We start from the raw sequence: 12,335 nt of genomic DNA on the forward strand, positions 1-12,335 counted from the left end.
CGCCACCCAGTGTAAGAAAGAGGAAGTGAACCTCAAACAAGCACCGGTTGTTCAAGTAAATTATATTAGAAGTTAATTTTTAATCAGTTGTGTTAAACTTGTTCAACTCATTTCTCATCCGTGAGGTTTTAAAGTATTGTTTTATTTTATTGGTGTAGATAAATATGGAAAAGAAGTGATTAAATGCATTCGGTGTCTATAAAAACATAAAATTTAATCTCGCACAGGATGGAAAGCAGAAGTGGCTTTAACACTGACCAGGATGCAAAGTGTAATAAAGGCATTATAAAGCCATTGTTCCACGTTTACGCTGCCTGGCCGAGTCGTCTGTGCTGTTGGTGAACTTTGGACTTTGAGAGAAGTGGAAAGATGTTGGAAAAGAAGTGCTGCAGCCGCCAAAGCAAACCACAACTACAGATAAGATTCACACAAAACTAAAAAAAAAACACAACATACATCCAATGACAGCTCAATCTCTGTACAAATATGGGTGGAAACAAAACAAAACAAAATGGGGCATTTTATTTTAATGAAGGAAAAACAGGCAAAAAGAAAAGCATTTTCAGCATTCTCCATTAATTCTAGCAAAATAATGAGAATTAAAGGAAAGAAATCCCCATGAAAGTGTAAGAAATAAATAACCCTACTTAGGATGATAGTTTCTAATATGTGTAAAATAGAAAAACAACGTTTTTATTTCACGTCCAGTCTTTATCTTTCCCCACGGAGACAGAAGGAATGGATTAAATGTACGAGCGTCCCTGTAATTATGGAAGTGGAATATCTGTGCCAGCGTTAATCCATCTCCATCACGTTACCACTAGGACGACAAAAACTTCACTGCTGCACATCGTCCTGGGTCAGGATGAAATTATATGTTCAATGATCTTCATTTCCTTCATTATTGAAGGTGTCAGATTTCCTCTGATGTTTCAAAATCTCTTATCAGATTGTTTGTCCACGTTATTTTGCCAAGATGTGATGTCATTCTGCACGTGACCTAGGAAACCATGTCTGAGAAAATAAACGAGAAAAGTGTCTGAAATTCTATTAAAATACGACCTCAACAAAACAACCTGGAGCTGGATTTTCAGTCATTTTAATACATCATTTATCGAAAACCGAACAGGACAGAAGGACATTACTGAGATATTCTTCAGACAAAGTGAAGCTTAGAAAAAAAAAATCAAAGCAGGGCAGAAGGCGACTGTGTGGAACCCTGCGCCGTCATTGGTCGACGGGCGACAGCGGACTCTTCCAAAGTCGGCCGGATCAGACTGGTCTCAGACGTTGGTCTTCTTCTGGGAGAGGTTGATCTTATCTCCGAGGCTCAGGGCCATCCCCTGTGACAGGAGGGAGGGAGGGTAAACCAGAGATACTTCCTGTGACGTCAGACGCTCAGTAGTTGGGTTTTCTAATAAATATCACACAGAACAGTCGAGCAGCGCTTTCTGACGCTTTCAACCACAAATCTCCTGACAACAGCTTCCGGGTGCAGCAGCTGTGACCCACCTGACTCTTGGCGCGGATGCGTATGTGTCCGTTGACAGGCGCGTCGGGCCCGAGGTGGATGGGCTTCTCGATGCTGACGTTAGCCAGGGCGTCTTCTCCAAAGATGGATCGGGCGTAAAGGTTGGCGGCCATGAAGCCACAGAATCCAGACAGAGCCTGGGAAAAGAAAAAAAAAAAAGAGTTCGGGTCGGTTTGGGGACGCATAAAACATCGGTTAAAAGAATTTTACTTTATTATTTATAGGATTATTGATTCTACTGTGACAGTGACCTTCTCAGGAGTCAGACACTTCATGTTGGTGGACTTGAGGATGTGCTGGAGGTAATCGTTCAGGTCGGTGATGTTCGTGTTCACCGTCACCTGAAAACCAAAAGGAGCATCTTTAAAGGTTAAATCTGTCAGTTTTGGGGGGAAAAAAAATCCTTGAAGTGGAAGCGTTTGTTTTTACCTTGTTTTCCCACTCGAACTCCGCCCACATCTGTCTGAACTCGGCGTCGGTGCAGGAAGCTGGCTGGATGTAGTCCATGATGTCGATGTGGATGTCGCTGAGGACCACGCAGTTTCTGTCGCTGGCTGCTCCCGACACGTCGTAGACTAGGAAGAAGAAATAATTCAGTAACATCCTCAGGAATGTTAAAAAGACGCTGCAAACAGCAAGAGTTACATCACAAAGTGAAAAATAAAACTCTCACCGATGTTGCCGAATATGATGCCGTTCTCCGTTGAAGCCACCTTCACGTTGGCCTTGATGTTGGCGAAGTCGTGCGGAGCCAGAGTCAGAGGCGACGGCTTCTCCACCAGCTTCAAGTCACCTGTGGGTCGGACAGACCGGTCATGAGGCCTTCAGGGGCAGTGGGACAAACCACAACCCGTCTGACCGGGTGGGGCTCACCTAGCGTGGCCAGCTCCAGGGTGCAGTTCTGAAGCGTGTCGCTGGTTTGGTTGACCACCAGGACGTCCAGCACGATGTCGTACTGGTTGACGTGGACGTAGGCCTCGGCGTACACCGGGTCCGAGAAGCCCGTCAGCTGTGTCACCTGACGGGGAGGAGAACCAATCGGGTTTATCGATGGTGACTCCCGGCTCTCACCTGCATTCTGCCTCCTGCAGCACTCGCCTTATTGAGTTTTGACGCCAGCGGATCGGCTGCCTCCTTCCTCTGGGTGTTGCCCATCGCCGCCAGCAGGCTGAGCTGGAACTGATCCTCCTTGGAGGTCGTTTCGTTTTTGGCCGTCAGCTGCATGAAGGAGATCGGGTCGTCTGCCTGAACGGTGACGTTACGCTTCTCTGACTCTTTCTGCAACCAGAAAGAAAGAAAAAAACACACACGGTTATCTTCAGGTGGATGATAAAAAACAAAACGGCCCCACCTCGATCACCAGCTTCACCTTCTGAGACAACTTCTCCTCCTCCAGCCTGACAGTCAGCATGTGTGACAGGGATTTGCGGCACTCCTTGTTGAAGATGTCGTTCATGAGCGGCGAGCACTCCGACAGCACCTTGAGGCAGAGCGAGATGCGGTCCACGTCGTCGTCCGTGATCGGCTTCTTGGGGAGAGAGGACTTCCCCAGGTGCAGCACGGTGACCATGATCAGCATGGCCTCGGCCACGAAGGACTGAGAGGGGCGGGCAGAGAAGGGTGGGGTCAAAGGTCGCTCAGGAAAACGGGTAGAGGTTTGGTGAAGCGGAGGCTACACGACTTACGTTCTGTCTCTTTTTGTCCAGGACAATGGCGACGTAACGTAAAGCCACTTTGGTCAGCGTGGTGGCCAGAGACGCCGCCACGTAGAAGTCCCCGTCCATCAGGAAGCCTCTGAGGGGAGGTCTGGAAGGGCAGAACTGGTGCTTGTTGACTCCGTACCCCCAGTGGAACGTTCACACTGATAAAATGTCGCTCTCTTACCGGTCCTCTTCTTTCTTGGAAGGCCTGGAGGAGCTGAGGGCACTCTGCGTCACGTAGGTGCCCATCTCTGTCACTAGCTTCTGAGCAGGGGTCACACTCACTTCGTCCTCTGGTTTCAGCTCTCCCGTCTCCTTCTTTATTTCGTTTTCTACGATCGGGATCTGCCAGAAGAAGAGACGTCACCATTTGACTTTATGTTCCAAAGTGTCAAATGTGAGGTTGGGTTGTATTTAAGGACAGGTGTACCTCTCCCAAAGACCGGCGGACTTCTGTCATCACACTCTGGATGTCGTCCTTTGTGCTGCAGTACTCTCCCAGGATCCACAATGCACCTCTGTAGATCCTACCATACATAAAACATGTGACGTCTATCGAGACCCAACAGCACGACTAATTCAAGCCTCTAATACCAAGACAGAGTTAGACCATATTTATTCTACGACCTAAATTTGATCTGTTTTTCACAACCATCAGGGGTGTGACGAACCCCAAACCCGTGTGTGAAGCCTTACTTTACGGTTTTGATGGCGTGAAACACTTCCAGCATCTTCTCTATGACCAGAGGTCTCAAGTTGTCGAACCTCTGAATAGCCTCCCGCACAAACTCCAGGACGTCGGCAGCAGCCGCCTCGTTGGTGTCGCTGAGGAACTCCATCAGCTGTGAACCCCATCAGCACAAACAAATGTCCTCGTGTGCTCACATCACGTGTAAAATCCCACGCGTGTGACTGTCAGGGGACTCACCACAGGGATGACGTTGGCTGCCATGTCCGGGAAGCGGACGCTGCAGGAGTGCAGGGTGCGGACCAGCAGCTGCCTGTATTTATCGGTGTCTTCGTGTTCCGTGACGTTGTTGGTCTTGATCACCTCCTTCTTCAGAACGATGACCAACTGGAAAACAAACGGGCGTCGTTATGTTTGTAGTCACTTCCTTTCTATCTGTCTGGGGCGTGGAACAGACTCCTTCTGCTCGACGCTGACCTCCTCCACGTTACGGGATGAAACCAGGTCCAACGCCAGTTGCAGGGTCTTCTTCCTGACCTCCAGGTCCGGGGTGCTGAGAACACGCAGGATGTCCATCACGAGGTCCTGGGCACAAAGGAAACGAATGAAGCCTGAGGTGCATTGGCCTTTTTGACGACTTTTCACGTCGTGTAACGATCAGAAACAAGATAAAAATGAACCTGCACCCATAGTTTAACGTACCTGGAGCACACGCTCGTGGGTGGGATGCTCCTTCAGCTCAATGAGACGATCCAGAACAATCAGCTTCACGTTGTTGTCGCTCTCCTTGATGATCAAATCGATGTAGCACTGAGCGGCAGCCTGGGGTCCAACAAACACACGACGCGTTAGAGGCTAACATCACCGCCGTTGATTCACAACACCAGCACCAGACGATCGTCAGGTAACACACACAAGCTCATGGCGTGTTGGAGGCGTACCTTTATGGCTGTGGGGGCGCTGGAGAGCGTCACGAGCGTACCGGCAGCCTCATACTTCACGGCAGGACTGGAGGACTGCAGCAGGTTGTAGATGCAACGGATGAAGCGGGCGCGCTCAGATGGGTTGATGTGGCAAACCTACCAGATGCAGGACAAACAACACAGAGGTCAGAGATCGCAAAGCTGTAGGCTGCAAAGCCCAAACAAACGGAAGGCTGGGCTCACTTTATAAATCAGCTCCACGATGACCAGCTGGAGGATGTCACCAAAAGTATGAACTTGGTCGATGCAAGTGCTGAGGTAATCCAGAGCTCGTTCCTGAAAGGTGATGACACATGGATGAGACGACACGAGCTAGGCTTCACCGATGGGGGGGCGGCAAGGAAAGAACATCATGCAACGGACCTGATCCGCATGAATCAGCATCATGAAAGCATTTCGCTTGCAGCTGGCGTCTTTCTCGTTGACCAGAAAGTCGTGGATCAACTCGGGAGCATCTGGGATGAGATGCTCAAAGTTCCTGGAACCAACACCCCCGGTCAGTCGCGTGTTAATTAATCACAAACGATTGGAGGTAAGAATATGTAAAGCATATGTGGAAAAGCAGAAGTTCGTACTTGTAGATTGTGTAAATGGCCAGGACGGCGTTGCGGCGCACATAACTGTGGCGGTGATCCAGACAGGCCCGGATGGCCGGCATGAGAGGCTCAAGCAGCTCAGACTCCTTCAGCTTGCACAGGAAACGCAGAGTGGAGCCGCGGATGAACTCGTTGGGATGCTGCAGGTCCTGGAATCAAAAGGAATATTTCACGTGAGCACCAATGAATCATCTTTAAAGAAAATATCTAAAACCAAACACACACATTCTGGTTTTCCATTGCTCTATTATAGCTATGTCATAACTGATCACAAACCAGCGTTGTGCCTTTTGGCTTACTTTTCTGTAGGCGTCACAGACCAGGATCATCTCCTGGAGCAGCTTGCCATCTGGGGTTGTTTTAGGAACAATCTCCCAAAAAACCAGCAGGAGCTTCTTAATGGTGTGGTCTTGAAGTGGCAGCACAAAGCGGATGATGGTCATCAGGAGTCCTGGTAACTTCTCACCATTCAGGATCATGATGATGACCTTTTTCAGGGCTTCAGTCTTTGCCTTGATCTCCCCCTTTTCTGTATAATAAGAAAAAACAAAACTTTACAATTATTTTCATAATCCTAATCAGCAAGATGTCGTTTTAGTTTAGTTTTAAATGCCCCTGCTGCTTGACATTAAAAGAACTTACCAAGATCAGCTTTTAGGCTGACTTCAGAGGGCGGCTCTGAGTCAGACGTCACATTGATCAGAGTGTAACAAACGTTCTCCGCAGCCGTCATTTTGCTGCCGTGTTCAGGTCCTTTTAGAAGAATCCCAATTAATGCCGCTTATGGTACGCTTCTGGAGGAACAGAAAAAGAATTAGTGGAGAAGAGACAGGCATAGAGGGACAAATGTGAGAGCTACACAGGCAAATTTACTGTGAAGTATCACGCGCACATAACGGGTATTTCTCTTCCTCTATAAAACCTAAACAAGGTAAAGTGTTAGGAAATGATGCCATGAGGTATTAACTCTTATAAGCATTTTTAAAAAAACAGTCATTGTATAAATTACAGGTTATTAATAACAATTTTACAGGAAAACTGTCAAAAAGGAAATTTTAACCTAAATGCATAATTTATCTCCTAAAAATAATAAATTAGAAACTGTTCCGGTCTGTAAATAGATTTGATATTGTTCAATTTCAGCCTTCAGACTAAAAACTGAGGTTTATGGTCACCAGATTGTAAAGACACAACGACAGTCGTGTAATAATGCAGAATTTGTTGCATTAAAATTGAATTATACAAATATTTTCAACTTATTTAATACATTTTGAGAAGATGTTGAGGTAAACGATTGTTCATCTTGGCTAAACAGGTGTATATACAGTATGTGTGGTACACGTCTCAAGGTGTAATTTCTAGATGTGGAAAGTTGTCTCAAACAACCTGTAGAGGTGAACAGTTCATTTTCTTCCATTCTTTATCTTTAAACTGATCTGGGATCAGGAGATCTTGTCAAGCTGAGCACCTTTACAGGCTGGGTTCCGTTACAGCACAGCTAACGCGCTGCTACAGCGTTAGCCGCGTTAGCACTAACCTCTATCAAACGCAAACTACGTCGTTTGTTCATGTAAAAATGATGTTATCTTTTTACAATCAAGCTAAATCAGCTAACGATAGCTAATGACAGGTTAGCTTCTATTTATGCCAGCAATGAAATGGAGGACAGCAGCGTCGGCTAGCTTAAACATCCCCACGGCTGCGGAGAAGAAACGTCACTCTTAATGTTTAAATTAGTTTTTTTTATCACAAACCTAGCTGCACCAGGTGACTCTCGATGTCCAGCCTCAGGTGTTCACATCCACAAGATGTTCTTTCCTTCTCTCGGCGAGCTGTTCCTTCGGCGCTGCTCCACTTCCTAGTGACGTGGAAGATGCCGTTCAGGCCACATCACAGCTACGGTGCGTCGGAAGGGACAAACAACGTAACAATAACCTCATACGCGGAATTCTCAACGTACTTAAATTTAAAACAGACGCGGGAAAATAAACGAACTTTCAAATTGTTTCACTGTTTTTGGGACTGTCAATGCCTGCATATATTAGTTTACTGAATATAGTGTAATAATAAGTGTGCTTCTATATGTCGTTCTTTTTTCAGCAGACTTGTTGAATTATGCAAACTTTAATCCATCATCTAAACTTTAGTGGACTGCATAAACTTTAACTACTTTAAAACTTTTAATCAAGAGAAATATTTTCTTATCGACATACATCGGGATATAGATATTCAATTTAACAGTTTCATCTGTTAGAATTTCAACATTTGTGATTCAATTACCTCGGTACTCCAATCAGTTCAATCGACAATCGCCCGCTTTCGCATGTTCATGGCAGGCTAGCTAATAGATCCCAGAGCGACATGATGGAACACGAAAGCAAGATTTGAGCAAAATACAAATTAATTTACCACAAATAAAGAAAGACATACTTCTATTCAAGCATGATAAGATTTATAAAACGGTAAAAAAAAGCAACTAATTAATCTCAATTTCAAACAGCAGAGAGCTTTAAAAACAAAATAATTTATTATAAAATGAGAATAAACATACACTGTTATACACAAAACTTCCCGGATTGGAGAGAGAAACGACTCCAGACACTTTTTTCCTTTTTTCTTTTCTTTATTAACTTGAAGCGTTTTAAAAGTTTCTTCCCAAATATGCAAATGTAGCATATTATTCTCCTGTACTGGCCGAGGCTCGGTTCCACGAATCCAGTTGCGAGTTGTATCCTGTAGGCGGCGACAGAGAGGCCCCCTGGTGTAAAAACAACATCTCACCTTCTTTCTTTAGTCCAACTGCTGGAACACGTTAGAGTGGCCATGGAGTGTGTTTGCTGTCATGTAGTTCAGTGTTAACGCGGCGTGAAAAAAGCGTGAAGAGGGGACTTGTGCGTGAACACGAGGAGCCAGCGTCGAGCCATGGCCGTGCGGGAGAAAGGAGAGGTCCCCCACGGTAAAAGCAGGAGCCGCGACGGGGCTGGAAGTGCGAGCAGCTCGGAGGGCTTCAGGAACGGCTACGTGAGGAGCTGCGTCACCCCGCTCCAGCAGGACCGGCACAGGGGGGGTCTGTGGAGCGTCTGCAGGTTCTGCCATCAAGAGATCCTCAATTCAAAAGTCCCGATCCTGTACGTGGGGGCTTTCCTCCTGTCGGCCGTGGCTTTCCTCATCTCCAGGAGCCTCCAGAGTGACTCTCCGTGGGATGTGCGGACTTTGTTGTCGGGCTTCTCCCAGTCCGTCAGCCCCCTGTTCAGCATCGGATGCGCCTTCTTCTTCCTGACCTTCTACCTGAGGAGGAGGAAGCAGCAGGGCGGGGGGTGCTGGCTGGTGGCTCTGCCCGCTTCGTGTTTTCTGGGGGATTTTTTGGTTTTGCGCGTTTTGCAATGGGGGGAGGACCAGCACCAGGTGCAGATGGTGGGCCGGCTGCTGTTCGTGTTGGGGTGCGTGGGTCTGCTGACGCTCATCCCCACGCTGAGGCTCCGACACAGCGTGCTGGTCCTGCTGGTGGCCAGCGCGGTGTGGCTGCTCGCCCTCACCGGGCTGCGCGCCCTGCCGGCGCCGCTGCGCCCGCTGTGCGCCTGCCTGGCTGGGGTGTCCGGCTCCGTGCTGGGGCTCTGCTTTGACCGCTACTGCCCCTCCAGGGGGGGCCCGGGTGGGCTCACCTCCGCCACGGAGGAGAAGATCCCCGTGATCCGACCGAGGAGGAGGTCCAGCTGCGTGTCGCTGGGGGAGACGTCGAGCAGCTCCTACGGCGGCTGGAAGATGCCCCGCAGACCGTCTTTGCCCTGCATCTCCAGAGAACAGGTAGGTGTCCCCCCCCTCCCACCATACGGTAGGACTCACAAATACCCCCCCCCCCCCGGGACGCACATGTGCAGCAACGGTGCAGAAAAACACTCCAAAACACACCAGAAGTGAATAAAAGTGCGCGAAATGACGCAAAAAAAGTCACTTTATTGACCCGAAGGTGATCAATAAGTGCAGGGATTCGAACTGATCACTTTAGATCAGTCCACCTGGAGTGGAAATTAATATTATTATTGATCTGTGTTGTTAGGCAGACTTTAAAAAATGCATTGAAGTTGAAATAATAGAAATTTCTATCCCTCATAGCGGATTAATAGCAGTCAGGGGGGACACTTCCTGCTACTGACGTCACTCGTGTGTGCATGCATTAATGTAGGGGGGGTAATAATTTGACTTCCTATACCCAGATAATGTATGCAATAAGAGTGTTAGTCAGCATCCTGTTGCCACGACGACAGCATTCTGTCCACGATATGTGTTGTCCCCCCAGGTGATGCTCCTCCACGCCTCGCCTCAGTTTCGTAAACTGCTGCACCTACAAACACTGAGTTCACCTACCGAGTTCACCTGCAAACACTAAATTGTGGACACAAAGAAAAGCTGATGCTAGTTTGTGTGGCGACAAAACGCTGCTGCCATTATTATGAGTGTTTTTATTTTTAAATTCTTGTCCTGTGGACGCCAAGCCGTCAGCTCACGCGCATTGTTTTTTTGTCCTTCAGGCTTTGTTGGGATTGATAAGAGAACTAAAAATGTACATCCAGTTTGTCTCAGTTGTGTAATTTCCAGCAGTTGTTTTTCACTTCATTGTGTTCTATTCTGACAACGGGATCGGCTGTAAATCCAAACGCTGGGCGTGAAAAGTAAAATAGAGGAATGAATTGGGTCATTTAGTGGAATACTACACTATTTCACTCTTACTTAATCCTCAGATATGGAATCATTTGGACTCGGTGCACTTTACGTGTTAGTGAATTATTAGCAAGAGGTAAACATTTATATTTGGAGGCTGTCCAACATATTTTTTTGGACATTTTTTTTCAATGGAGGCCAACCTTTTCACTTTGAGGAGAAAGATGAGGGGCCTTAGCTTTAATGTGAAGTATGCGCCAATATTATACGAAAAACAAACATTATTTCTATTTGACTTAATAAGCAGCTGTCGTAATCACCTGGCTGGAAACCCAAGGAGTGTGTCACTGTTGATATGACATTCATTACCTAAATCCACCAGCGCCTCAAGAAAACCCATCTGATTGATCTGTTTGATATGCGCCGCTGTCCGTCCTCCCCAACTGTAAAGTGTTAAAACAGGACGCTGTGTGATCGACATGTATGTTCCGTGTTTTTATCGCTTCCTCTGTCTTTAACACGCAGTGGATGGGTGGCTTTAGGTTGACATACGGTGTGGATGTGGCTGCAACTGGTCGACTGGTCGGATGGCTTGAGTTGTGGCCCGAGGACGTGTCCAGGGGGAATGCGGCCTTCTGTTAAATGTTAGCCTGGATAGGCTCCACGCTATGCATTAAAAGTGGTTAACAAATGAATGAAAGTATAGTTTGAACAGCAATAATTTCATCAAATTTGATGCGTTACGTATGTGTTAGGTTGTCTTATAATTTCCTGCCCCACAGCAAACATTACGTTTGTTGTTTTAGCGTCGGATGAAAGAGTGGTGAAGGATTAGACGTCTGTCTGTTTACTTAAAGATCTGACATCCATCTCCGTCTGTATTACGATGGAAGATAAGTGGAATGAGAGGTACAGTAATCCCTCACGTATTCGGCTTCACCTCATTGCGGATATTTAGTAGATAGTCATGTGATCCTGTACGCACATTCTATTGGCTGACGGCATCCAAAAGTGCGCTGCGTTTCGAGACTCACGAAATGCAGCGCACTTCCGTGTGTTAAAGAAACATTTAAAAGGGCTTTAAACAATCTATAAGAGTGTGGGGAAAAGGTAATACAGATAAAAGGTGGTTTAATATCAGTATGGGGAGGGTTCAGAAACATTTAAGTTACCATAAATAATAAGATAAATAGTTTGTTGCTGTATCGCAGAATGTCGTTATTTGCCAGTGGTTCCTGGAACGCATTAACCATGAGTAACGAGGGATTAGTGTATTTCTTGTCATTGCGAGAAGACTGTTCTGTAATAGTTTGGCCAACTTGTCTACCGGTAAAACTGTCATTTGGTGTTTAAACACAACCACCGACATTTAAAGTCTTAAAATCTTAAAATAACAGTTTTTGGATCGGCCTCCAGTAGGACCGGGTGTTGGAATAAAACGGCACAGGTTCCTTGTTGGGGGTCTCCACTAGGGGTGACTGTCCGTGTTTTCCAGGGAGCTTAACTCAGTAGTTGATATTCATTCAAACCAGCAGCGTTTGTGGAGTTTAGGTGGTGGTCGGAGTCACGCCGTCGCTCGGTGTCACAGCATGGGGCCTCCTGGTGTTGCTGTTGTCACCGTGTAGACACACACACTCCTCCGACCAACGTCCGCCGGAGAGGACTCATCATGTCAAGATGGTGCTGATCAGAGCCGCTCCTTCTAAAGTCAATACAGGATCAATACCGCTTGTAAAGTTGTCGTTTATTAACACAGACGCACAAAGTCTTGTTTTCCAGCTCGGAACTGATCCTCATGGCTGATAAGAACATTTTATATTAAAGAATAGATGGAGATATATTAAAGGAAGTTCAAACAGAACTTGTTTGGGACGTCTCCACCTCTCAAACTAATCACATTACATTATTTTCACTATAAGGCGCACCTAAAAGCCTATAATTTTCTCAAAAACCGACAGTGCGCTTTATAATCCAGTGCATCTTGGGGCGGCAGTGGCGCAATGGGGGGCGGCAGTGGCTCAGTGTTAGAGCGCGCGGTAGAGCGGGTCGTCCAATGTTTCAAAGGTCGGCGGTTCGATTCCCGCTCCCGCCCAAAAAGAGCACCCGGAGGTGAGCTGACAGTGGGAGGTGTCAGCTCACCTCCGGAGCACTGCCAAGGTGCCCTTGAGCAAGGCGCCG

General features: G+C 46.9%; 2 protein-coding genes across 2 annotated transcripts in view; one reads left to right on the forward strand and one right to left on the reverse strand.

Annotated features, from left to right (window-relative positions):
- Positions 1–1,083: 1,083 nt before the first annotated feature.
- Positions 1,084–7,394, reverse strand: copb1 (COPI coat complex subunit beta 1). Its single transcript, XM_068321999.1, has 22 exons — positions 7,253–7,394; positions 6,141–6,292; positions 5,798–6,027; positions 5,478–5,647; positions 5,266–5,380; positions 5,086–5,178; positions 4,861–4,998; positions 4,622–4,741; positions 4,397–4,504; positions 4,160–4,306; positions 3,928–4,073; positions 3,662–3,758; positions 3,416–3,576; positions 3,217–3,337; positions 2,901–3,128; positions 2,630–2,809; positions 2,405–2,549; positions 2,205–2,324; positions 1,961–2,106; positions 1,783–1,872; positions 1,513–1,668; positions 1,084–1,343 (listed from the first exon to the last, which is right to left on the reverse strand). Exons 2-22 carry the CDS (start codon positions 6,229–6,231, stop codon positions 1,284–1,286), a joined length of 2,862 nt encoding a protein of 953 aa, XP_068178100.1. The 5' UTR covers positions 6,232–6,292; positions 7,253–7,394; the 3' UTR covers positions 1,084–1,283.
- Positions 7,395–7,968: 574 nt separating this feature from the next.
- The window catches only part of pde3b (phosphodiesterase 3B), a 35,863-nt gene continuing 31,496 nt past the window's right edge, over positions 7,969–12,335 (forward strand). Inside the window, exon 1 of the mRNA XM_068321542.1 lies at positions 7,969–9,302. Within this exon, the coding sequence (XP_068177643.1) occupies positions 8,421–9,302 (882 nt within the window). The 5' untranslated portion in view covers positions 7,969–8,420. The remainder of the gene's footprint in view (positions 9,303–12,335) is intronic.

This window comes from Antennarius striatus, chromosome 1 (genome assembly GCF_040054535.1).
Source record: "Antennarius striatus isolate MH-2024 chromosome 1, ASM4005453v1, whole genome shotgun sequence".
In the NCBI taxonomy this organism is placed as follows: Eukaryota; Metazoa; Chordata; class Actinopteri; order Lophiiformes; family Antennariidae; genus Antennarius; species Antennarius striatus.